The sequence below is a fragment of the Marmota flaviventris genome, chromosome 6, assembly GCF_047511675.1.
Source record: "Marmota flaviventris isolate mMarFla1 chromosome 6, mMarFla1.hap1, whole genome shotgun sequence".
Lineage (NCBI taxonomy): Eukaryota > Metazoa > Chordata > Mammalia > Rodentia > Sciuridae > Marmota > Marmota flaviventris.
In genome coordinates this window covers 111,267,959-111,295,737 of record NC_092503.1, presented here as the reverse complement: position 1 = coordinate 111,295,737, position 27,779 = coordinate 111,267,959, and the positions used below count along the sequence as shown (strand labels likewise).

At 33.9% G+C, this 27,779-nt stretch overlaps 1 protein-coding gene across 6 annotated transcripts in view; it reads left to right on the top strand.

Moving 5' to 3' along the window:
* Ubr2 (ubiquitin protein ligase E3 component n-recognin 2) overlaps positions 1 to 27,779 on the top strand; it is a 140,816-nt gene that overhangs the window by 70,406 nt on the left and 42,631 nt on the right. For 5 of the 6 annotated variants that reach the window (XM_071613383.1, XM_027950387.2, XM_027950386.2 and 2 more), the window contains 18 exons: positions 5,508 to 5,671; positions 5,759 to 5,858; positions 6,631 to 6,759; positions 8,210 to 8,393; positions 10,761 to 10,822; positions 11,480 to 11,590; positions 12,289 to 12,354; positions 13,898 to 14,020; positions 14,153 to 14,216; positions 15,160 to 15,284; positions 17,402 to 17,454; positions 19,599 to 19,701; positions 20,911 to 20,959; positions 21,467 to 21,621; positions 23,374 to 23,476; positions 25,719 to 25,828; positions 25,929 to 26,009; positions 26,615 to 26,793. In XM_071613383.1, the coding sequence (XP_071469484.1) occupies positions 5,508 to 5,671; positions 5,759 to 5,858; positions 6,631 to 6,759; positions 8,210 to 8,393; positions 10,761 to 10,822; positions 11,480 to 11,590; positions 12,289 to 12,354; positions 13,898 to 14,020; positions 14,153 to 14,216; positions 15,160 to 15,284; positions 17,402 to 17,454; positions 19,599 to 19,701; positions 20,911 to 20,959; positions 21,467 to 21,621; positions 23,374 to 23,476; positions 25,719 to 25,828; positions 25,929 to 26,009; positions 26,615 to 26,793 (1,961 nt within the window). Of the gene's footprint in view, positions 1 to 5,507; positions 5,672 to 5,758; positions 5,859 to 6,630; positions 6,760 to 8,209; positions 8,394 to 10,760; positions 10,823 to 11,479; positions 11,591 to 12,288; positions 12,355 to 13,897; positions 14,021 to 14,152; positions 14,217 to 15,159; positions 15,285 to 17,401; positions 17,455 to 19,598; positions 19,702 to 20,910; positions 20,960 to 21,466; positions 21,622 to 23,373; positions 23,477 to 25,718; positions 25,829 to 25,928; positions 26,010 to 26,614; positions 26,794 to 27,779 lie in introns of those variants that run through there. The other variant, XM_071613386.1, reaches the window with a different exon arrangement.

The following is a 27,779-nucleotide window of genomic DNA, read 5'->3' as shown; positions in this document are numbered from 1 at the left end:
CCTTGCAAGGGTGGAAGTCCAGGCTCTCCACTCAACTAAGCCTTTGCTAGTATAAGTGGAAGTGGGGTCACAGATTTTTTTTTTCTGTGTGCTTTTCTGGAAAGAGGAGTTATTGTCTGAAAGTTTTCTTCTGTCTTGCTGTTACTCCTTTCCTATATTTACAAACAACAGGCCTTTTATTTGTTGGCTGGCTGACTAGCTAGTTAATTCTGGGCCCAACTAGTGTTTCATTTTGCCAGATTCTTCAGTTCAAATTCAAATATGTATGAGGAAACAAACAACTCAGGGAACCCACCACCATGTCATTCCTTGGGTCCTGGATATCCTAGCCATTTTGTCTTCTTCTCTTCACCTTTTATGAGTCTTATATTCCTTTTGCATATGATGTTTGGGGTTTGCAGTTATACTTAACAAGAAGAATAAAGAAAAGTACATCTACTACATCTTTCCTGAACTCCTAACATTCTTTATAGATTCTTGTTGTTTTGTTTTGTTTTGTACCAGAGATTGAACCCAGAGGCACTCAACCACTGAGCTACATACCAGCCCTTTTTATTTTATTTTTGAATACATTTTATTTAGAGACAGGGTCTTGCGGAGTTGCTTAGGGCTTCACTGAGTTGCTGAGGCTGGATTTGAAATACACAATCCTCCCGCCTCAGCCTCCTAAGCCATGGGATTATAGGTGTGTGCTACCATACCTGGCTCTAGATTCCAGTTTTCTACTGAAATTTGTCATCTCATCATTTTTCTGAACATGTAAATTGAATGTTTTAAAGTCATTGTCTAATAATGCCATTATCTGGATTGCATGTAGTTTTGTTTCAATTTATTCATTTTTGTTGTGTTTTGTCTTTCTTACATCTTATGAGTTTTTTAAAAAAAAAATTTTTAGTTGTAGATAGATACAATACCTTTATTTTATTTTATTTGTTTTTATTTTTATGTGGGGCCAGGGATTGAACCTCTACCACTGAGCCACAACATGCACCCCCATGACTTTTAACAAGTTGGAATGCTTGCCAACTTTTTACTAATATTTATCTTAGGTTTCAACACTTTTACTATGAATTGACTAGGTATGGCTGTCTTGTATTATCCTGGGAATTTGGTAGTATTATTAAATCTCTAGACAGGTGTATTTCGTCAGTTTGGGAAATTTTGGAGCCATAATTTTTCAAATATGGTTTCTACACCATTCTTTCTCTCTGTCTGTGCCTTACGGATAGGACAATATTTTAAAATTTAATTAAATCTTTCTCCTAAGAGGATTCTATGTAACATTGTTAGGCAGTGTGGGGGAGGGAAAACTTTTCCTCTACCCTCCCAGTTTCAGCAACTCAGGGTGCTGCTGATTGCTGACAGAAGACAAATTAACAAAGAAAAAGCAAATTTAATTTCATGCATACACATGGAAATTCTGAAAGAAATATGACTCAAGGAGGTGGTTAGAATTTGCATTTTACATACCATCTTAATAAAGGGGTAAAGGGGGCTGGGGATATAGATCAGTTGGTAGAGTGCTTCCCTTGCATGCATAAGGCCCTGGGTTCAGTCCCCAGCACCACAAAAACAAACAAATAATAAATAAAGGGGATAAAGTGTGGGAAGAAGGGTTTGGGGGTAATTGGGGAAAACAGGTTATGAAAAGGTAACTTAAGAAATATGTGGTAAATAAGGGTTGTTTAGTGAGTTTTTTTTTTCGAGTCAACTTAGATGATAAGAGTTGCCTTTTCCTTCCTGGTAAAGGAAAAGGCATTTACAAAAGAGAAATATGTGCTCTGTCTTTAGTGCTTTTATAGTGTCTCCTTAATTGCCTTCAGCTCAAAATGATCCTTTTTGTCAAAGTGACATATTTGGGGGTGGCATATTGTGGCCCCCTTCAGCACATAGAACTAGGCTGATCACCTTAGACCAATCAGCAATTGATAGGATTCTAGTTTGTTATGGCAGAACTCAGTCTTCCCTTCTGGTTTATCCTTACCCTTAGATATAACTGTCTAAGGGTTCCCAGTTGAGAGCCTGAAATTCCTGCCCTCTATGGGATTGTGAGATCTAATTTTATTCCTTATCTTGCTAAGTCTGCCACATCACTACTTTATTCTTGGAGGCTTTCTGCTCTTCTCAGACTTTTATCCCACAGGGTTTCAGAGTTTTACAGATATCTTGAGAGGGAAACTGAAAAAATGTTGGGCTCAGCTCTCCATACTTCTGTTCTTACTAGAACTCTGGCCTCTGAGATAGCTAAAATCTCAGCAGGTGTTCTCTGTAATAATAGCAGCTCTGTACATTCTTCATTGGGATCTTTAATCTTCTAATTTTTAATCTGGGATCTTTAATTCCCTCATATCCCTCCCAAAATAGTTCAATGCCAAGGGAGAAGCTGCAGCAAAATATTGGCTCACTTCCCTATGGACTTTCCTTTCTCCATGATTCTATTCCCTGGAGTCCTTGTTTCAGCAGCTCTCTAAGGATTTCTTTTCCTTTCCCTCCCTCTCTCTTCCTCTAGGTCCTTCCTTCCTTCCTTCCTTCCTTCCTTCCTTCCTTCCCTCCCTCCCTCCCTCCCTCCCTCCCTCCTTCCTTCCTGCCTTCCTTCCTTCCTTCTTTCGCTATTCCTGGAAGAATTATTGGTTAGCCTCAGGATACTCCATCCTGACTAGGAGCAGAAAGTATTTGCATTGCTTTTCTGGAATAGCTCTATTAGTAATTCTTATATATAACCCTTGTTAAAAATAACTTGCCCTAGATAATAGTGAAATATTTTATAGCAGTGTTACCTTTTGAATCAGAATTACCATACAGTTAACCCAGTCTTCAATTTTAAATAGTCTGACCAATTATAATTCAAGTGATTAGTATCATGGTTGTTCCAGTTTATTTTCTTAAATGTGCCCCTAGTCAGCATTATCCCTGTAACATTCTATAGCATTTAATTTGCCAAAGTGTGTGCATAGGCCATTGTTATTGTTCAGTGAAGCTTTTCAGTCTTAAGGGAGAATTTGGCCCATTTTGAATATGCTGTTAAATGTGTGATGTGCCTTATAATGTAAAATTGTATATGAATTACAAAAAAAAAAAAGAAGAAGAAAAACTGTAAAGTATGTAGTGCTAATGCCTTTTAAAGCAAAGTGGACTGTGCATAAAAACTAGTGATTTTTGCCAGGCACATGCCTGTAATCCCAGTGGCTCCGGAGACTGAGACAGCAGGATCAGGAGTTCCAAGCCAGCCCCAGCAAAAGGTTGAGGCACTAAACAACTCAATGAGACTCTGTCTCTAAATAAAATACAAAATTGGGCTGCTGATGAGGCTCAGTAGTTGAGTGCCCCTGAATTCGATCCTCGGTACCCAAATAAAAAACAAAACTAGTGATTTTTTTTTTTTAACGATACGTGATAAGAAGTACTAGGACTCTATAGTAATGTTAGATATGTTAGATATTTAGTGCTAAAAATTACCTTGAAACCTTGAAAGACTAGCAACAATCTGGGCATAAAGTGATGAAGCCATGCACATAAGGTTTTTTTTTTTAATCCTTACTTCTGTTTTTAACTTTGGAAGATATATTTCATTAGTTATCTTTTCAGGAGTAGAAATGCCAGGATAACTCCCATTTTAATGGGACATTACTAATGGGCCACCCTGTTAATGTTTTTATTTGTCACCTGGTAAAGACAATTAGAATCTAATCTAAAACTATGTAGTAGTTGAACCATCTCTTTTAACATTTGTTTGAAATAAAAAATGCTAGTAAGGACCCTGATTGTGAGATTTAGATTCTAACAATGTTGAGTTGCCCCTTCACCAAACTTGTTTTATGACCTGCTCTAAGTCTTCTAAGATAGTTCTACAGAATTTTCCCATAACTCAGTGGAATTGAATCACACTTATTTAACTTCCTCAAAAATCAATTAATACAACAAATAAAAAGGAAAATCCTTTTGCTTAACCTATTAACACTCTTTGCCCTTCATACTTGACTTTTATTCTTCACTGGAAAATACTCTGTTATTCTGATTATTTTAATTTTCCTTAGTTAAGTCTGTCTAATTTTACTTTGAATATCACCATTTTTACTGTAATAAAAAAGATCATGATCAGAATGGTAAACATCAGTGTTTAAGTTACGTTGTGTTATAGTAAGGGTAAGGTCCATATTGTAAGTTGGGCATATAGATTATTAAGCCTCTTTCTGGAGACAGTTTGGTGATAATGTCAAAATGTATACTAATTTAGTAATTCTACTTTAGGAAATTATTCTATACATATTCTTTTAACTATACACAGTGGATATTTAGTGCAACATCTTTTGTAATAGCATAGATCTGGAAACAGTAAGAACCTGGCTCAATAAAATAAGATATAAAACATACCTGATGATAATTAAAAAGAATGAGGGAGCCAGGCACAATGGTACATGCCTATGATCCCAGCAACTTGGGAAACTGAAGCAGGAAGATTGCAAGTTCAAGTTCAGGCTGGGCAACTTAAAGATACCCTGCCTTAAAATAAAAAGGACTAGAAATGTTCTCAGTAGTAAAATATCCCTGGGTTCATTCCATAGTTCCCCAGGGAAAAAAAAAGATAAGAATGAGGGAAATTTATATGAAATGATATGGGACAGTCTCTAAAATACATTATATAGGGCTGGGGATATAGCTCAGTTGGTAGAGTACTTGCTTAGCATGTACAAGGACCTGGGTTCAATCCCTACCACCATAAAAATTAATTCATTCATTCATTAAGATATGATGAATAGAAGAGAATAGAATAATATTTATGATATGCTATTCTTGGGCGGGGAGAGAGAGATAATTAGACATCCATATTTATATACCTAATGTATACTTTATGTTATGAATTATATATGTAACATTATATATATATATATATATAAAAACATACCTTCTCTAGAAGAATTCAAGAAACTGCTAACAGTATCTGCATTTGGATGGGAGATCTCAGGACCTAGGAAAATTACTTTTTAACCTGCTATATTTGATGTCATTTACACATAATACCTTATTCAAAAGTATGTTATGTGTGAGTGTGTGTATATATATATGTATTTGTATATACATTTTTATAGATAAATGAAAACAAAAATATATTTCAACTAGGGAGATTGAGGCAATATAGTTTCATACTGAGTTCTAAAAAATCTGTGCCATAAACCTCTGGATCCTAGAATAATTATACCATACCATTATAGGTGTCTAAATGTCTCAGTTAAGGAAAGTTTGCAGCCTGGTTCAGATCCCCCACCCTGAATTATCTTTGAATAATGAGCCTTGGATCTGTCTTCTAACATTCTGGCATCTGATATATTTGTTGCTCCATACACGTGGCAATTGGAGTAAGTAATTGTTATTTAGAAATATCCAGTAATGCATTTATGATGTTTTATAGTTGTGTTGAAAAAAAGTTTAAATTGCACAATGTCACTGACATTTTTAGCTTCCTAGTAAATAGCTTTTGATTATCTGCACTCTGATATACTTTGTTTTAGGCTCGAATGCTCATCACAGAAGAAAATCTGATGACCATTATTATTAAAACTTTCATGGATCATTTGAGACATCGAGATGCCCAGGGCAGATTTCAGTTTGAACGATACACTGCTTTACAAGCCTTCAAATTTAGGAGAGTTCAGAGCCTTATTTTAGATCTCAAGTAAGTTTTTTTTTTAATTGTCAAACCAGTTAACAACTTGTAAAATGTTAATGTTTATATGTTCAATGCTACTGTTATCTTGTTCAGGTATGTGTTAATTAGCAAACCAACTGAATGGTCAGATGAGCTGAGGCAGAAGTTTCTAGAAGGGTTTGATGCCTTTTTGGAATTACTGAAATGCATGCAGGTATGTATAAATTGCCACTTTTTTCTATTTTTAATCTTAATTTTTTTGTTTTTGTTATTGTTCATTGAACTGAACACCTTTCTCTCTGTGGTTTTTGTTTGTTCCTTTATTTGTGGCTTTTTAATGTTATTTTCATTTTGAGCATATTTCCAAAAGATCAATTTGAATGGCTACAATTTGGATCAAGAAAGTCCTCTCTAATTGGAGACTCTTAGAGGTGTAGAGTGAATAAGAGTCCAGCAAAAGCTCTGGCATCTAGTGCTTTTTTTGTATTTGGTATTCTTTTGATTAACATTAGTATATATTTATCAGTTCAGTAACATTTAAAAACCTGTCAGGGAACTACAGATGTAGCTCAGTGGTAGAACATGTGCATGTTTGAGGCCCTGGATTCTATGACTGGCACCACCAAAAATATAAAATGAAAAAAAGCTTTTTTTTTTAACATAGATGATAGAGTTAAAAAGGAATTTGAAAGATTATTACAGTGAAGTAATGAAGTATTTTGTTATCTGAAGCAGATTTAGAGATTACCCCTAAAATGGTTCATTCTATATTTTACTAGAATTTTTCCTTGTATTTTAGAGAATGTTACATAAAATCTATAATTTAAAAAGCTATCACTTCTCATATTACTGGAAGCTTCCCGTTAAGACTTTGACTTTGTATGATTTTATAATCAATATGTTTCTTCTGCATTATTCCTTAGGTTTTCTTATAAGAGAAAAGGTATAGTTTTTTATTCATATAAAATTCTTTTACTTTCTTTAAGGGAATGGATCCAATCACCCGTCAAGTAGGACAACATATTGAAATGGAACCAGAATGGGAAGCAGCCTTTACACTACAAATGAAACTAACACATGTCATTTCAATGATGCAAGACTGGTGTGCTTTAGATGTGAGTTTCTTCTAGGGGTGAGAGATAAGAGCAAAATGAAAGAGTGGAAATAGACAGAATCCTAAGTAAAATTTGAAAAGATTTGAAGAAAGTAGTTTTATAGCTTAGCTCAAAACAGCATGCATTCCCTTTCTACCTATAAATCCAATAAAGAATGTTAAACTTTTAAAGCCTTAAGAAAAACCTTGGTAAATAGAGAAGGAAATAATCTACTCTCTCTCTTCCCTAATATAACTGTATCTTCCTTTTTTTCATAATCCTTTCTATACTTTGAGCATATAAAATAGTAATTTATAAATTTATCCAAAAATAAAAGTTTTACTGTTGGTTTATTCATCCTATGTTTTAAAATTCTTTAGCCTTCTTTGGCAATAAAGTACAAATAAGAACTTTTGTAGGGGCTGGGGATGTGGCTCAAGCGGTAGCGCGCTCGCCTGGCATGCATGCAGCCCAGGTTCAATCCTCAGCACCACATACAAACAAAGATGTTGTGTCCGCCGAAAACTAAAATAAATAAATATTAAAAAAAAAAAAGAACTTTTGTAAATTAGGGAATCAGGAGCATATGAATATATGTAAGGAGATCTGAACTTTGTAAATTTTGCTGAAGAAAGAATAAAAAGGGGCTGGGATTGTGGCTCAGCGGTAGAGTGCTCGCCTGGCACGTGCATGGCACTAGGTTCGATTCTTAGCACCACATAAAAATAAATAAATAAAATAAAGATATTGTATCCAACCACAGCTAAAAAAAAATATTAAAAAGAATAAAGAATATTCCTCTATGTTAGGAATATTCCTCCGAATTAGGAATATTCTTTGTTCTTTTTTATAATATTCTGTGGCGAGGAGAACTGTGGTTGTTCCTGGAGCTTTGAGAAAGCACTGTGATTGAAGCAGAGAGATTGAGGGCAGAGAGGCAGGCAGGAATATCTAACTTTGCAGGACTTGGAAGCCATGGAAGGAAGTTCAGAACTACATTTTTATTGAAGTGGGAAGCCATTGGAGACCCTCAAGCAGAAAAGTGACAGGATCCAATTTACATGTTTTTCAAAATTACTCTGTAGAGAATGGGTGGATGGGGCAAGAGTTAAAGCATGGACCAGAAAGATGGTTGGTTGTGCCTTGGAGTTACTGAAGATAGAAGATTTTTGGCTAGTTTTGAGGAATATTTAGATGAAATTGCCAGCTTGGTAATATATCAGACAAATGTGGAATATGATAAAGTGGAGTATTAGAACAGCTTCTAGGTTGCAAGCAGCTTCCTTGATAGGAGATATCGTTAACTGGGACAGGGCCCACTGGAAGAGACCACGTTTGAGAGGAGGATTGAGTTTGGTTTTGTCCATACTGTTATTTGAGGTACTTAATCATCATCAAATTTGAGGTGCTTATTCAATGTTGTAGAAACCAAATCTTTTGAATAACTTACAGAAAAACCCTCTTTTTTTAGGAAAAAGTGTTAATTGAAGCTTACAAGAAATGCCTTGCTGTATTGATGCAGTGTCATGGTGGTTTTACTGATGGTGAACAGCCTATCACACTAAGCATTTGTGGACATTCAGTGGAAACTATCAGATACTGTGTTTCCCAAGAAAAAGTTAGCATTCACCTCCCAGTTTCTCGCTTACTTGCAGGTAAAGCATTTCCCGTAAAAAAAAGAACCCTAAAAATTTTCTGTGGTGGTTAATATTTTTGAGTACCTACTATTATATCTATTATTCTAAGAGTTTTATGTGTTTATTTGATGATCACATGAGGTAGGTATTAATATTAGTTGCTTCACAGATGGGAAGACAGAGGCATAGAGTGTACTTAGTGTCACATGGCAAAGAAGAATCATAATTGGCATTTTGAAGCTGTTTGGCATCACAGGCCATATTTATAACCATTGTACCATAGACTTAACTACAGATACTACACGTTTTATTGTTTATTCAATCCAGCTTCAAAGTTTGTGTTCTTAAAAATCAAACTTATCCACACTTACACATTTGCTATTAAACCAAGGCCACCCTATGCTTTCTCTCCCTCTAAGCTGTTTCTTACACATTGTTGGTAACCTTTTAAACAGAAGTTTATGAATGAGTATCATATTGAGGTGATAGATTTTTTAAACTCAGTCATTGATTTATAAGTAATTTATAATTGTTAAAATATCTGAAACTGCCATCTTGCAGCAGCCAAAGACTTTGAATATGTACTTATTCATCTCTGCAAATTCATTTCAGTACAGCTTCCATATTTCTTGATTCTGGATATTCTTATCCTGCTCAAACACCATTGTTCCCTTGAGTTCCATTTTAACTCAGAAAATAGAAGTTATCAAAAAAGTAGATATTGTTACCCATTGCAGAATATATAATTTACCCTATGTTTGTGGGTAATTTTTAATGTGATATAGAGGATCATACTTAATTTTTGTTTTGTTTTGCTCTTTGTTTTTCCTAGAAGAGATTGTGAAGAATCATATTATTTCTTCCTTATATGTTTGGTAGAGTTTACTAGTGTAACTATATTATGCTTTCAGGATTATTTATTATTGATTCAATTTCTTTAATAGTTATAGGCCTATTCAGATTATCTATTTATCCGTGTGAGTTTTGGTACTTTGTGTCTTTCAAGGAATTTAGGAGCCTGGAGTTATTCATAGTTTTTCTTCATTATCTTTTTAACGAAATGGGGTCAGTAGTAGTGATCCCTCTTTCATTTTGAAGACATTTTTTTCATTATTCTAAGTATTATCACATTGTCCTGCTGATAGACCTTTTGTATGCCAGCCGTTTTTGGGGTGTGTTATTGAAGTTGTAGAAAGTTGAGATTACTTATTCTGAGGCTTATGAAATTGTTCTTAAACATATGAATATTGAAATAGTACATTAGATAGTTACTTAGAGTGAATTTGTGATCATACAAAAAAGTTTCTCCTATTGTTTGGGCCCAGTTATGTTTTTATAAGTGTATTGAGCAACTGAAAACTGTTGGTTCTCAACATAGGCAACTGATAGCATGTTCTGGAGAAGGACTGGACTAAAAGACAGGAAAGTGAGTCCCTTGTCCAACTCATCCACTGATCTCTTCTTCCTTTAAAAATCTGTATGTGTTACAAGCTGAAACTGATAGTTATCCACAGTGAAGAAAGTCAGTATTCTAAAAAGGTACTAATCTCTGCCTAGGTCTTTACCTCCCGAAATTTGTGCAGTGAATATTTTGGAGTAGTCATCTCACAGTATTTGATGATCCCTGTCCTGAATGCTTATAATATAATTGGTGAGCTAAGGAAACATATATAAAACTGGTCCTTAATAACTTGGAGAGTATGCTAACAGAACTTGAGCAATAACTGTTGAGAACAAGTTATTAGAATGGGTCAGTAATGCAGGTCTTCCTGGATGAGGAAGGTGGCCAGTGTACATTGACAGGATTGTAAAGAGCATTCTCTATTTAGGCAGTGACAGAAACAGGACATAATCAGAATTAACTAAGGTCAAGCCACAAAAAGAGCCCCTTGAAATAAGGAACTAAAGGCTTTGATTCTAGAAGTTCTGGAGAACCTAATTCTGATGTTCAAATCAGTGCAAACCTTGAATCCAGGCCATTTTCTCTTTATTTGCCACAGGATCTTTCACCCGTCATTAAATGGAATAAACTCTATGACCCAGTGAAATATGACTTTTAAAGTTGGCATAACATGTGTAAATTGTTTTGACGGTTATATAGCTGCTTTTGCTGTGTTTGTACATCTAACATTTACTTCTAATGTCATCAAAGTATGTTGGGATATATAATTAAGGCTACTTCTAATTCTACTTTTAATATAGAGATTCATTAGAATAACCATTGAAAAGCTTCATTTCTGGATATAGTTTGTTTTATATCTTAAGTTGTAATCCAGGTTCCTAAATATACAAAAAATTTACATAATAAAGTTGAGTGAATATTTACGGTTTTTTCCTAAATTATTTTAACTTAATAGAAATACTTTTGTTTGTTCTTCCATGCAGGTTTGCATGTATTATTAAGCAAAAGTGAAGTGGCATATAAATTTCCAGAGCTCCTACCTCTAGTAAGTGGTTCTGGCATTTAAACATAAGTACCTGTTTATTATGTTCCTTGTATTTGAAAACAAATTGAAACAAACTTTTATTAATCTTGGTTCTCACCAAGCATGGTGGGACACACCTGTAATACCAGCAACTCTGGATTCTCCAGAGAAACAAAACCCATAAAATGTGTGCGTGCATGTATGCATGTGTGTTTTAAGGAAAGATTTATTTTAAGAAACTGCCTCATGCGATCATAGGGCCAGCAAATCTAGTCTACAGGCACCTGACAGACTGGAGGGACCCAGAGAAGAGTTAATGTTGCAGTCTCAAGAACAAAGACAATCATGGAGAGAGAATTCCTTCTCCTCAGGAACCTTAAAGGTCTTTTAAGGCTTTCAGCTGAATTGATCAGGCCTACCCAACATTATGGAGGGTAATTTACTTTACTCAAAGTCTACTGAAATGTTACTCATATATAAAAAACAACTTTTGACAATATCTAGACTATTGTTGACCATAAACTAGGTACCAGACCCCAGTTAAGTTGACACAGAATCAACTGTCACCCAAACATACTGTAAAATAATTTTAACCTGTGTTTTATAAAATTTTGATTCTTGTCAAACAAGTTTCTTTTTGGAATTGACTTTCTATGGATTTTTTTTTTGAATCTGCAGAGTGAACTTAGCCCACCAATGTTGATTGAACACCCTCTTAGATGTCTTGTTTTATGTGCCCAAGTACATGCTGGGATGTGGAGAAGAAATGGGTTCTCACTAGTAAACCAGGTAAGCTTTTTCTTTTCTTTCTTTTTTTTTTTTTTATTCTGTGTAGTTTTCATTCCATTCATTGGCCTCTATGAAGGTTGTAGTTTTCAGCGGATTTAGTTATTGAAAGTTTAAATCTATATGAAATTTTTTTAAAAAAATAACTGTAATGATAAACCAATTTAAGTTTCTTGAAAATTTGTTTATAGGTTGTCAGTAAACAAAATTACAAATAGAAATGAATCACAGTGATATTAGTTTTTCTCTTGAAATATTTTTTAGAACAGTTGAATAGTAAAAAACAATAAAATTATAAATTTCATCTATTTATATTAAATTGGATTAAAAAATAAAAGGTCTCAGTAGAGATCTAAAGTTGAAATTTCACTTTTTAAACTTTACTAAGGCTTAGTATGGATTTTTTTTTTTTTCATATTTTTGGAAGCTCTAAACGTTCATGAAGTAACAACTTTTTACATTTTGTTGGGAAACTCAAGTTGACTGCAAAATGAGAATCAGAATGGATACCACATGGAAATTTCTAATTAATTAATCTGTACTAAGATAATGTTAACCATTCAGGAAATCACATCATATACATACCAGTGCTTATACTTACACAAACCCATGTGCTTATAAGTGGGTGAGGGACAAGGAGATAGTTGTACTAGTAAAAGCCTATTTACCCAATATAATGAAATTTTTTTTTTTTTTTTTAGATTTATTACTACCATAATGTGAAATGCAGACGTGAGATGTTTGACAAGGATATAGTGATGCTTCAGGTAATGAATTAAAAGTATTGAATCTAAAGGTTTTGGTTACTACTTGTATTTCCACTGAATCCAGTCACTTGTAATCAGTCACTCCTGAATTTACAATTAGCCTAGCCCTGTCCAGCAAAGCTCCACACTCAGACTACCAGTCTATAGAACATATCCACCTAGGTTTCCTGGGCACATCTCAGGTTCATCGTAGTCAAAATAACTATTCTTACTTCCTTCTTACTTTCTTCCTGTCTTAGATGCCCTACCTTGTTGAGTTATTCCATAGATCACACAGTTGCTGAAGTCAGAAAACTGAAAACCATCCTTTGGGTATTGATTGTCATTAACTAATTTTTTGGTTGAGGGGTGGTTTACTGGGGTTTAACTCAAGGGTGCTTAACCATTGAGCTACATCCCCAGCTCTTTTTAAATTTTGAGACAGGGTTTCGTTAAGTTGCTTAGGACCTCACTATAGTGCTGAGGCTGGCTTCAAACTTGTGAGGCCTCTCCTGCCTCAGCCTCCTGTGCCACCACCTCTTACTAGTTACTTAACTAATTTTAAACCCCTTAATTTTCAAGGCTTCAGATACTTAACTACCTTGAAGATCACTGAATTTGCCATGCTATCTCTTTAAGTCTTAAAACTTTGCACATTTATATATTTTGGTCCCTATATTTCTCCCTGCTCCTTTTCCCTTCACCTAGCTTAGTTATTTTCCACTGTGTCTTAGTGTTTAGTTTATTACTTTCTTCAAGAGTCCTTATCTGACGTTCTAGAACTTGACCATTCATTATCTCTTTTGTGAGAACTCATAGCATGATACTTATCCCCACCATCTTCCCTAAACTGTGGCAACTGTGTTCATTTTTTTTTCTTTTCTTTTTCTTTTTTTTTTTTTTTTGCCCCTTTTGCCTTGCACAGTGCTTGTTCACACAGTGGTTGCTCCATGTTACTGCTAAATGAATATAGTAATTATGAAAAAAAAAGATAAATCAAAATATAGAAAAGATTATTGGTTCCAGGTAAATTAAAATTTAGGTTGATTTAGAATTTTTACAAATGAAATTAAAAGAGAATTGAAACTAATATGTAAAAGCTGTCTCTTCAGCCAGTATAATGCTTATCACACACACCAAAAAAATTTAAGGCATCTTGATAATAATTTAATATAATGCCTATTTTTAAATTCTAGGAACTTAATTGGCATTTAACTCAGAGTCCAGACAGTGAACCCTGATAATAAACCTTTTGAATCAAATTCATAGGAACACAATGATTTCAAAGCATTAAAAGAAAAAAAAGTTTGAAAAAGTCAAATGTGTGGGTTTGGATGTTGGAGGGTTTTTATTCTGTGTGTTTTGCTTTACCAATTTAGATTCCTGTTCCCATTTGTCAGCTACCACATGTAGGGTTTGGGATAAGTAAGTTTTTATCTTTTATTTTAATTGGTAAACAAATAAGCTGTTTTTTCTTGTGCACACCTATATATCTTTCACTAAATGTTTAGTGTCCCTTTTGACCTTCCTCTTTTCCTTTATTTTAAACAAACAAACAAAAAAGACAGGTGTCTCCATGATGGATCCAAATCATTTCCTGATGATAATGCTCAGCCGCTTTGAACTTTATCAGATTTTCAGTACACCAGACTATGGAAAAAGATTTAGTTCTGAAATTACTCATAAGGTAAGGGTGTGTTTTAAGAGATACAACCATCACTAAAGAAGCATCTTTCATTCTTCATGGATATGTTAGTCCTCTGAGAGAATACAGTATGCATATTCTTATCTTTGAATGTTATCTTCCCCTGGTTTGTAGGATGTTGTTCAGCAGAACAATACTCTAATAGAAGAAATGCTGTATCTCATTATAATGCTTGTTGGTAAGTTTATATTGTTTGTTATAAATTACGTTGGACTTTGTGGTAGAAAATAGCTCAGAATTTCTGAACTGTGTTTTGTTATGAGAAGATATGTACTCAGTTTTAGGGGAAGGGAATTAGAACATCCCTTTGTTCCTCCCTCCCCTCTGGTTACTGTAATATTGAGAGTAGTGGTTCTGTGGTGCTTTAGAAAGAGGAGAAAAGACAATTTCAAAAGTAGAATAAACTGGAAGACTGTATGTTTGGGGAAACAGGAGAATTTAGCAAGCAAGGGATAGAACATTTAGAAGCCATTTACTGCTAATTTATATCTTAGATGTTTCCCTGGTTTTGTGATATCTACATATGTTTTGACTCCAAATATACTTCCAAATTAATGGAGACCTATGGCCTATAGATACAGTTGTCTTATTACCTGTCTTTTCAGTCCTCGGCCACCCCTGTCTTTCTTTTTCTTTTGTCCCTTAACCTTCTGTCACTTCTGCTATTCAGCCAGATGCTTTATAGTCCATAGAGAATCCAGATTATTGATGGGAGGTGATGCATGAAGAAGGTCTCAAAAGGTGATATCTCACTTGCTACTAGACAGAAAGAAGACTCCCTCCTTACTGTCACAAGGAGGATGCAGTGAAAGCAGTTCCCTTGACTGTATTGTATCCCTTCCTACTCTTTTTCTGATCCTTCCTTCAAAATAGCAACCAGAGCTCTCTCTACTGCCTGAAGTCTGCATTCATTTGCTGTGTCTGAGACTCAGAAGTACGGTTAGGAGCTGCTCTTTCCCTAGTTGGTTCCATGACTAGTCATTTCTTTCCCACTATGCAATGTGTTTTGTTACATAAATTAGAAGTATATATAAGTATATATCACATAATTATTGTTAAGTGTGTGTGTGTGTGTATGTGTGTGTATATATGTATAATATATACCTTTTCCTTTTTGACAGGAGAAAGATTTAGTCCTGGGGTTGGACAGGTTAATACTACAGATGAAATTAAGCGGGAGATTATCCATCAGTTGAGCATCAAACCTATGGCTCATAGTGAATTGGTAAAATCTTTACCTGAAGATGTAAGTACCTATGTTTTTAAAAAGGAAAATATAATAAGCTTTTCCTTCCTTACAGTTTTATTATGTATAGATTTACTCCTGTATACCTTTCCCATAATTGTAAAAACTACACTTCTAGGATATGTGTAGTTCCAGTTACTCTTACTATAAGCAATTAGAAGACAAGAGTACTAGCGACTAGTTGTAGAAAGCCAAACAAGAATAGAGTCTTTTACAATAAGACCTTGAAAGATGTAAGGATGCTGAAAAAAAAGCTTGTCCTGAAATGAATTTTAGTATCCATTAGAGAGAGGTTATATCTTTAATACAGAATTGCCATGACTATAAATAATACTTTGTAATGTAGTATATTGAAGTTGGGAATGAGAAATACCTACCCACGTGTGTTGATAGACTACATTTTTCCAGAGCATTTTCCTTCTCAGGCATCCAGAAATTCTCCTTTTTTTCTTTTCTTTCTTTCTTTTTCTTTTTCTTTTTTTTTTTTCTTTTTTTCCTATCAGTGCTGGGATTGAACTCAGGATCTCATACATGCTAGGCAAGGGCTCTACCACTGAGCTATACTAGCCAACCCTTTTTATATTTTATTTTGAGACAGGGTCTTGCTAAGTTGCCCAGACTGACTTCAAACTTTCAATCCTCTTGCCTCAGCCTCCTCAGTAAGGATTACAGGCATCTGCCATCACACTTGGCTTCTCTTTCTTAATAAAGAGCCATTTTTTTTTTCATTTTAGTGAAAGTGAAGTAATAATCACAAAAATATTTATAGGTTGAATTGTAACTCTTTTCCTCCCGGGGCCATAAGTTCCTCAGCTACCTATTTTTCAGAAACTCAACTCTAATAGTTGGGAAGGAACTTGATTTTCATTGAAGTTTTTCAAGATATTTTCCCAAATTTGGAATTAATCAAAACTTTCAACCTTAACATTTATTCTTCTGAGCTTTCAATCTTTGTTACATAATAATACTTTTTTCAAACTTTTTAGTATGAAACATTTCAAACTTGTGCAGAAATAGAAAACATAATAAACCCATCATTGGCTTTTGACAGTTGGCCAACCTTCTGTCATCTATACCTCAATTATTAACCTCTATGCCCCATTGGATTATTTTGTATAGAATGCTTAAGTTTACCATCATCTCTAAGTAGGACTTTATATACCTAACACAGTGATTCTCAACCAAGGATGTTTTTGCCTCCTATGGAGGAGACATTTAGCAGTGTCTCCACTCAGTACAGGTTACAGGGTGCTATTAGTGTATAATGGGTAGAGGCCAGGGATGCCACTACACATCCTACAGTACACAGTACTATAGAAAAGAATCATCTGTTTTAAATGTCAGTGTGCCAAAATTGAGAAGCTTTGATCTAAGAGAGTTTAGAACTCTTTTTAAAAGTTTATATATATCATCATCACATTTTAGAAACCAACAGTACTTAGTAATTTCTTATCACTGTATATCTAGTCAGGATAAAAATTATTTGTACTTTTTAATGCAGAAAATCAATCTTGGGTTGTTACATAATTTAACCTACACGCTAAAGAAGAATAAATTTAAAGCAGCTTTTTTTTTTCTTCTTTCAGTGCTAGGGATCTAACCCAGGGCCTTGTGCATGCTAGGCAAGCTCTCTACCACTGAGCTATAATTCCCATCCCTAAAACCACATTTTTAGAGTGATACAAATTCTTTGTACAAGTGACAGCAACTATATTTCTCAGACATTTTGACGAGAGATTTCCTTACTTACAGAATTTCTGTTGAAATGGAGGTGCTATTTCACTGAAAATAGATAAGAAATTAATATAACTATTTCACAAAATATTATATTTTACCCAAATTCTTTTTAAATGTTTTACACATTTTGAATTTTTATTTAATTCCTTTTGAAAGCTACTACCTTGGTCCCATATGGTAGTGATATTTTTTGAAATTATGTAACTTTGAACATCAGCTTGCAAAAAGTCTAAATGTATATATCTTCATCTTTAAAAATAGGAATAATAATATATCCATTCATAGGGTTGCCATAAGGGTTATGGAGATAAAGCATCATGCTCAAATTGATATCAGTTGTTATTAACATGAAGCACATTTAATTGTTTCTGTACCTTTAGGAAAACAAGGAGACTGGCATGGAGAGCGTAATTGAAGCAGTTGCCCATTTCAAGTGAGTATCTTTCCTGTTATTTCACATTTTATGGGTTTTTTTAATAGTAATTTTTCTTAGAGTGTTTCCTTTGATGAAACTGAGGATGAATTTGTTGCTTTCAGAGTGACATTTTCATGTTATAATTCTGAGCTGAACATCTCACTTTTATGATCTAGTACTGCACTCAGCAATATAAAGTAACATTATGAGGATTTTTCATAGCATTCAGAAGGAACCATAGCTAATAGTTTCAAATAATAATTAACCTGACCAGTGGTCTTGACTTGTGATCAAAGTAAATACATTGTAATTTCTTAAAATTGCTTTCTTTGTTTGCATTTAAATGTGCCCCGTAAGTTATGAGATAGCCCTGAATGCTTCCTTCTCCATTGTCTAGTATGTACCCCATTGAATAAACTAGTTTATCCTCTTGAAGTTATTGAGGCAGATTCTTAGTCTTGCTTTTTTTTTTTTTTTTCTACTTCCCACTCCAACTGCTGTATCTTTGTTTGTTTTTAATATTTTTAATTGTAGATGGATACAATACCTTTATTATCTTATTTTTTTATTTTTGTGTGTATTGAGGATCGAACCCAGTGCCTCACACATACTAGGCAAGCACTTTACCGCTGAGCTACAACCTCAGCCCCTGCAGTGTCTTTATTTTTATTGATTATAAAGGCAATACATGCTTTTAGAGAAATACAGAAAGGTAAAGGTAGGAAGAAAAAAGTATCACCATAATCCAACCACTTAGGTGATTCTACTACATTATATATTCCTCTAAATTTTTCTCTATATTCATAACATTTGTATCTGTATGTATGTGTCAATGGCTAGGAATATACATACTTTAAAAAAATGGATTCACTTCTTTATAGTTACATACTATAATGTATTTAACCTCTCCCTTGTTGATGGATATTTGATGTTCTTTATTATGAACAAAGTACTGAGCAGTAGTACATGTCATTGGTGTATAAAAGTATTTCTTTGAGGAACTGCAGAATCAAAAGAAAGCATATATATTTTAATACATAACCTCCAAATTGCCTTCCTCAAGATGTTATCAATTTCTACTCCCAGTTCTAACAGTGGAAGAGAGTTTCCTAGAACTTTGTCAAGGCTTTAATATTTTAATATATGTATTCTTTTTTACCTTTTTTTTAAAAGTGGTTCTGGAGGTTGAAACTATGACTTCAATATATGCTCTCTACCACTGACCTATACCCCTAGCCTTGTTCACTTTAATTTATACACATTAGGTAGGTGTTACTTTATTTTAATAGGCATTGTTCTACCAATAAGGCTAAACATCTTTTCATGTGTTTATTGACCATTTATAATTAGTCATACTTGTGTACATTTTTCTTTGCAGTAGTTCATCCCCATCTTATTGTTCCATAATTATTTTTATATATTAGAGATATTGATTCTTACTCTATTAAATACATTGCAAGTACTTTGTCCCTATCACTTCATTTTTTATTTTTTTAACTTTGGTGGTGTTTCTCACAAGTGTTTTAAATATCTTTCTGTCTTATTCAGCTTCTGGGTTTTATATCCTGCTTAGGAAGGCTCTTTAAATTCCAGTATTGTGCCTGCTTTTTTTTTTTTTTTTTTAACTTAATAGAATTTATCACAAACATCTTTACATATCAGAATACAGAGGGGCTGGGGATGTGGCTCAAGCGGTAGCGTGCTCGCCTGGCATGCGTGCAGCCTGGGTTTGATCCTCAGCACCACATACAAACAAAGATGTTGTGTCCGCCAAGAACTAAAAAATAAATATTAAAAAATTCTCTCTCTCTCTCTCTCTCTCAAAAAAAAAAAAAAATACAGAAATTAACATCACTTTTAATGGTGTTCAGTTGTTTAGAAATGTTGTCATTTATGTAACCTGTCCCCTGTTGTCAGGCTTTTCAATTGTTGGTGCTACATATCCATCATATCCACTTGCTATTCAGGATGAATTCAAAGTGGAGGTAGTAAATAAAATAGATGCACATTAGAATTTGGATTGAGAATTCCAAATTAAGTTTCAACTTAATACCCATCGGAAGGATATCAGAGATTTGGTTCTTATCCTAACATCTGAGACTCATGAATTGGTGTATGACTTCAATATAAATATTATAAGGGTCTTTTTTTTCCCCCCCTAGAAAACCTGGATTAACAGGACGAGGCATGTACGAACTGAAACCAGAATGCACCAAAGAGTTCAACTTGTATTTCTATCACTTTTCAAGGGCAGAGCAGTCCAAGGTAACTGGGAAATTTTAATGTATGCGGGGTCCAGGCACAATTGTGCTTGTTCCTAGCTATTCAGGAGGCTGAGGCAAAAGGATCAAAAGTTTAAGGCCAACCTTGGCAACTTAGCAAGACCCTGTCTCAACATAAAAATAGGCTAGGGATGTAGCTGAGTGGTAAAGCATCTCTAAGTTCAATCCTCAGTACCCAAAAATAAATTAAAATAAAAGTATAATGAGAAGGGGTTGGATTTTTATCCTTTAAAAATCTTTTACTGCTTTTCACAGATTGAAAAAATAATTTTCTTCATTTTTATTGTAGAAATTTAGAAAATATGAAAAAGGTATAATTACAGAAAAAAATTACAAATTGCATAGACTATCACTGCTTAACATTTTGGATATCCCTGCCCTCAGGGTTTTATGCATAGATTATAAGCTTTATATGTATATATAATCTTATATATGCCCATACGTATTGGATTTTGAAGACAAATTTTCAACCTGCATTATAATTACTTAACCCATTTTACACACATTTCAGAATTGGTTCTACTAAAAATGCTTTTCCATGGAGATTTATACAGTTTTCCTAATCACTTTTAAGTAAATTTTGCCTTGTAGTAGTCTCCTTATACTTTTCCTTTTATAATAAGTGGCATTATACAAAACTAGTGTTTTGGTTTTGATTTTGGTACTGGGGATTGAACCCAGAAGCGCTTAACAACTGAGCCACATCCCCTGCCCTTTTTTATATTTTATTTAGAGACAGGGTCTTGCTGAATTGCTGAGGCTGTATTTGAACTCATGATCCTCATGCTTTAGCCTCTCAAAACGCTGGGGTTACACAGGTGCACCACTGCACCCGGCAGAAACCTAGTGTTTAATATTATCATATAGCCTAAATTTGAGTTTGGTTTGTACATATTTCCCTTGCATTTTAATGCAACAAAGAAGTCATTTGGGGCAGCTTTTAGAGGGGAAAAAGTTAACTCTGGCATCAGTTTGGGAGGAACTGCAACACTAATGATAAAAAGAAATCTTCTGAGCAGCTGGGGATATTGCCTTGCATGCACAAGGCCCTGGGTTCGATCCCCAGAACCACAAAAGAAAAAAAAAAATCTTCTAAACCAGAAGATAATAGAGACTGAATTACATTACTAGTTTAGGGTATTAAATTATTTTGTATTATAAATGCCATCTAAATAACTTTCATTTTTACTAGGCAGAAGAAGCTCAGCGGAAATTGAAAAGACAAAATAGAGAGGATACAGGTATTTTTAATCTTTCCAGAAATCTCATGTTGATCTCTTCTGCTTGCTGAAGTTTATTTTCTAACTATGAAAGATTTAAATGTAAGCTTTCCAAGTGAACTTCCTCCTAATTAATCAAAGGAATAATAAATAAATATTAACATAAAGATAGTCTGTATTAAGTCACTTTGGGGTTAATGTTTTTTTCTCAAATTTTGAGGCATTTCTAGGGAAAAGAAATGTTTTTCTTTGTACTGCTATCTATGCAACCTTTTTTGTACATTGGACTAACTTTGAGAAGGTGAAATATAGTTTTAAGATGTGTGTTGTGCTGGGGATGTGGCTCAGTAGTAAGGTGTTTGCCTAGCATACACAAGGCACTGAGCTCCATCATCAGCACCAGAAAAATTTTTTTTTCTAAAGAGAGATATTTGTTAATGAATACTCTTCAAATGAAGATTATCAAAAGTATCTAACAGTTTTTAAAAACGTGTTCTACAAAAGAAACCATAATAACTTTATTTTCAGCACTTCCACCTCCAGTTTTGCCTCCATTCTGCCCTTTATTTGCAAGTCTAGTTAACATTTTGCAGTCAGATGTCATGTTGTGCATCATGGGAACAATACTACAATGGGCTGTGGAGCATAATGGATATGCCTGGTCAGAGTCAATGCTACAAAGGGTATGTTTGAAGACATTTCTTATATATATGTATGTATGTATATATATATATATATATATGTACACACACACACACACATACGTATATAGTGTTTTGTAGTGAGAAACCAAAGTACTCTTGTCATTATCTATACACAGAAAAATTAGGACAAAATGTACTGTATTAACTTAATTCTTAATATCATATTATTATTCCTTTTGTGTATGGCTGTGAAAATTTGTGCCTGGTAGATATATTTGGTCAATATATCTCTCCATAATTGGTCCTGGCCGCTACATACACAGTCTCTGATATTGGTATAATGTGTTAGCTTTTATGTATATTAAAAAAAAAAAAAACCTTGATTTCCTCAGTATCCATATTTTTTATATTTATTTTTTTTAGTTGTAGTTGGACACAATACCTTTATTTATTTATTTATTTTTATGTGGTGCTGAGGGTTGAACCAAGGGCCTCACATGTGCCAGGCGAGTGCTCTACTGCTGAGCCATTACCCAGCTCAGTATTCATATTTTGTAATCGAAGAAATTGAAATTTGGAGACTTATATTTCTATAACTAAAAACTGGGAAATCTTGAACCTTGTTTAAATTAACTTTATAGTGGTAATGTAAGTCATTCTTACATTATCTCCTAGAATTCACACAATACCCTGTTAACAGGTACTGCTTTTTCCATTGTATGGATGAGGAAGCCAAGTTTCAGTGAGGTTCATTTAATTTCTCACTACTCATCTAGTGATGACAGCAAAACAATTATTCAGTTTACAGAAATAAAGTGCTATGCTAGGCACTTTACATACGGAATTTATAATACTCAGGCCTCTAAAGAAGCAGTTTGTTCCTAGGTTAAAGATGATGAGACCATTTAGGGTCTCCTTGAGAGAGAAGAAGGCTTGAAAGCAGTAAAGCCAAGAATTCAACTACCATTCCTTTAATTGTCTGAACAGGCTTAAGTATCTCATTGGCTAAAGTGTATGAATACTTAAGCAATCCCATTTATAAACATGTATTTAAAACCTGGGAGCTGTGTTGTAGTAGAGATTAGTACTGTGTGAGCAAAAGATTTGTGGGAAATGAAGGAGTGAGGAGCAATGAACAGTATTCACTTCATATATGCACTTATGTCATTCAGGCTAATCTAGTTCTTCCAAGTCTTTCATAACAAGTACACTCTGTGGAGAGAAAAACAGACCTCACACATATATCCCCTTTAAAAAAAACTAGTGAGCAGAACAGGAGCAGTAAATTATATACAAGTTCAATGTAGTTATATGTTTTCTTTAAGTCTCTTAAGGAATCTTTGTCAGATTATGCAAGAACCACAAACAAAATTGTGTAACAGTAGAGATAAAAATATGACTCCTGGATGATTAATATAGACACCTTCAGCTCTGTAATTATTTGGCCAATGATTATCATAAGATATTTTTTTTAAGACTGAAGTGTAGGTATGGAACAAAACTGAACATTGTGTATTACATGAATTGCTTGGCCATAGTAATTTTAGCTTGCCCTAATATTTTAACTCTAAAATAAAAAATTTCATTTCCTTACTGAGAATTTTTTCATTATAAAATGAACCTCAGTCTTTGAATTCAATAAAAAATAATATTTAGAATTGTTTCTTATTGCATTTAATCTTTAATAACTTGATTTAACTTTTCAATCATGAGTTAATTATTTTTGTTATATGAAATAAGAATATATACTTGATTATTTTACTAAAAAGTTAACAAAACATTTTATTTGAGGTGTTACATTTAATTGGAATGGCACTACAAGAAGAAAAACAACATTTAGAGAATGTCATGGAAGAGCATGTAGTAACATTTACCTTCACTCAGAAGATTTCAAGTATGTATACACTTTTTAACTGAACTAACGCAAAATGTAAGTGATTTCAAATAATCACTTATAACTTCTTTTATTTGATTATGTAAGTTCTATTTAGGTAATGTTGAATTCAAATATTTGAGGCCACATATTTCATCTTTGTGTTACAGGTATCATATTAGATCTTAATATAAAAATACTTGGGGCCTACACATACTTGAGATGCATAAATTTTAATTCATAAACAGTAAAAAATATTGAGGAGTTCTCAGGTTGAAACTGGTATAGCACATACATTTATCTTTAGGAAATAGATGTGTGTGGGGGGTTTTTTTGGTTGATTTTTTTTTTTTTTTCCTCCAGTACTGGGGACAAAACCCTAGAGGCGCTCTACCACTGAGCCATACTCCTGGTTCTTCTTCTTTTTTATTTTGAAACTGGGTGTAAGTTGCCCAGACTGTCTTCAAACTTAAATCCTCCTGCCTCAGCCTCCATAGTAGATGGGATTGCAGGATTTCATTTTAATTTTTTTTAGTTATTTTACAAAAACATAAGATTGTATAATGTTGAAAATAAAATTAGCTGTAGAGGATTGGATTGTAATTTTATGCAAAGTAATTGTTTCTTTTTATTTTTTTCTAAGAAGGCCAGGAAAATATTTTTCATGTTTTATTTTAAAACTTTCGGAAATGTGAGACAAGTTGAGAGTTGTACAATAAACACCCACATACCTACCACCTAGACTCAGTTGTTAATATTCAGGGATATTCATGTTTATATTTGTGTACCTTTGAACCATTTGTTGTAGACATCATATTTAACCTCTTAAAAATAAGCTTTTATTAATTTTTAGAATAAGCATTTGGTCTAATAATTACCTGTTACGGGTAACAACTTTGAATCTTTACAGTTTGTGTGTGTTTTTTAAAAAATATGACTTGTACATTTTTATTTATTCAGTGTGTTACAGTTATTATTATTGTTCCTTTTGATTCTCAGATCATGCCACTTTTGGTCAATAGGAGTTCACGCAGTTTCTGTGTCCCTTTCACCTAGTCTGTTAGTGTTTTTTCATCACCCTGCTTTCTGGTGCCAGAGTTGACAGGCTCAGCTTGTGCTTGCCTTGCCCAGACCCGCAATCAGCCATGTGCTAAATGTTTATAAATGAATTTATGGTCTTGTGATAGGATTTATGAATTCCTGAATTGAAAAGGATTGTTTCTATAACTTTATTCAGTGCCATTTCTTCCTAAATGATAAGGACTGTGAGAATACTATCCTCTACTACTGAGGACAGAGGAGGAAGTGGTCCTCTTTACTGCTAGATCTCTAGTTTGCCTTCATCAAGTAAATGAAAGCAAGAGGAGAAACTGCCTGTTGCCACTGAAGACTGTCTTTGTGGGTGCCAGCCTTTCACTACTCCTTTTTTTCTCTTGATATTCTTCCCATGGATTAATGTTGAACCTCCTGTTTTCTTTGTCTCTAATGCTTTTACTTTAGAATAACTGCAAAGACAGCTCCATGATTTCATTTACTCATCATTAAATATCAAGTTCACCCTTTCCCCTTCTTTCTTTTTTAAAACAATCATCATTTTTTCTGGACATTACTCTTATTCTTTTTAAATATTTCTTTTAAATAAGACACACAATATATATTTATTTGTTAAAAAAAAAAAAAAAAGAATCCTCTCATCTAGAGTCAGATTCCTAAAGCACAACCACAGAATTTTAGATCTGGAATAATATTCAAGATCACATGGTTCAATCCCTTCTCCTCTTAGGAAAGAAGAATGTTTTGCCAGAATGTCAGCACTTAAATCAAGAAAATCAATAATTTGACATTTCTGACTACAAACTAAATTAGCTAATATTGGATTAAAGGTACTCTTGAATATGGTCTTGACTTTTATTTTCTTCAAATACAGAAGCAATTAATTTTTAAGGGAAAAATTTTATTTTATTTTGAATATACCTTTTATTAAAGAAAAGGTTCAAGTAAATAGATATATTTATACATATGTGCACCCCTATAACCCTAATTCATTTTCTTAGACTTATAAAATCTCAAACCAGATTTTTTTGGTGAGTTTTCATTTAATATTGCTAAAAGCTATAAGTATTAATAATCTATTAAGTAAGGCTGTAATTAAATGATAAGCAACAGATAATGATAAGCACCTACATTCATCTTCTTGTAGACAGGACTAAGCTCTGTAAATTGTCAGCTAGTGTTATTTTGCCTTTTATTTTTTCTGCCTTAGAACCTGGTGAAGCACCAAACAATTCTCCAAGCATCCTAGCTATGCTGGAGACACTACAAAATGCCCCCTACCTGGAAGTCCACAAAGATATGATTAGGTGGATTTTAAAGGTAACATCTTTCAAACTGCTCTGATTGTGAGAAACATTAAATATTTGTTGTGATAATATTTCATAATTTCAGGGTAACTGATACTATTTTTTTGTCTTAGACTTTTAATGCTATTAAGAAGATAAGAGAGAGTTCATCTACCAGTCCTGTGGCAGAGACAGAAGGAACTATAATGGAAGAGGTAAAAAAAAAAGTACATGCCTGCAGGCATGGGTGGTACACGCCTGTAATCCCAAGAGGCTGAGGCAGGAGAATCATGAGTTCAGAGCCAGCCCCAGCAAAAGCAATGTGCCAAGTAACTCAGCGAGACCCTGTCTCTAAATAAAATAGAAAATATGGCTGGGGATGTGGCTCTGTGGCTGAGTATCCCTGGATTTGATCCCCAGAACCCCTCTGCCCAAAAAAGAAAAGTAAATGCCTTGCATGAGTCCCTGTGTTCAATCTCCAGCACTACAAAAAGAAAAAGAAAGTAAAGTGTGATAATACTGACAAATTGTAGCAAGTTTAGTATGAGCAAATTAAATTCATCTGCAGTAAGTTGATATTATTCACAAACATTAAATTCCAAGAAATGTGCCACAAATACATTTATTTGTGTGGCAATTTTTTTTGGAGGGGTGGTTATTTATTTATTTATTTTTTAATATTATTTTGAAAATCTCTTCTTTGGGCTAAGCAAGATTGTAGAATAGTTTTGAATATTGATACTAAATATACATCTCTGCTTTGGGAAAGAAAATGTTCATTTTGCATCTGATGGTCTAATTGAATGAATTATAATTTCAGAGTTCAAGAGACAAAGACAAAGCTGAGAGGAAAAGAAAGGCTGAGATTGCCAGACTGCGTAGAGAAAAAATCATGGCCCAGATGTCTGAGATGCAGCGACACTTTATTGATGAGAACAAAGAGCTCTTTCAGCAGACATTAGAACTGGATTCCTCTACCTCTGCTGTTCTTGATAATAGGTAAAGAAAGTAATCACAATTTCTTAAATGTCTTGATTAGAGTAGTTTTCAATTAGGGAAGTGTTTCTTTTCTTTTTCTTTAGGAGTATATTTTTAGTCCTAAGTAATTTAGTAGAATTGTTAGTTAAGTTTTGTGCCATCCACCTAAAGAAATTAATCTTAGAAATCTTTGACTATAGACACCTAAAGTATTTTCCACATGAGATCCTCAACATTCATGAAAGAATACACTTACTCCTTCCCTCTGCCCTATCTAGAGTTCATCTATTCCTCCCATGCTTCCCCTCCCAACCCCACTATGAATCAGCCTCCTTGTATCAGAGAAAACATTCGGCATTTGGTGTCTTGTGATTGGCTAACTTCACTTAGCATTGTATTCTCCAACTCCATCCATTTACTTGTAAATGTCATGATTTTATTCTCTTTTATTGCTAAGTTATATTCCATTGTGTATAAATACCACATTTTCTTTATTCATTCATCTACTGACGGGCATCTAGGTTGGTTCCACAGTTTAGCTATTGTGAATTGTGCTGCAATTAACATTGATGTGACTGTGTCCCTGTAGTATGCTGTTTTTAAGTCCTTTGGGTATAGACCAAGGAGTGGGATAGCTGGGTCAAATGGTGGTTTTATTCCAAGTTTTCCAAGGAATCTCCAAACTGCTTTCCATATTGGCTGCACCATTTTGTAGTCCCACCAGCAGTGTAAGAGTGTGCCCTTATTTCTTCATATATTTGTTGGTTGATTGTATATCATCTTCTGAGAAGTGTCTGTTCAGTTCATTGGCCCATTTATTGATTGGGTTATTTGGTTTTTTGGTGCATAGCTTTTTGAGTTCTTTATATACCCTAGAGATTAGCATTCTATCTGATGTGCAAGTGGAAAAAATTTGCTCCCAAGCTTTAGGCACTCTATTTACCTCAATTATTGTTTCTTTTGCTGAGAAAAAGCTTTTTAGTTTGAATTCATCCCATTTATTAATT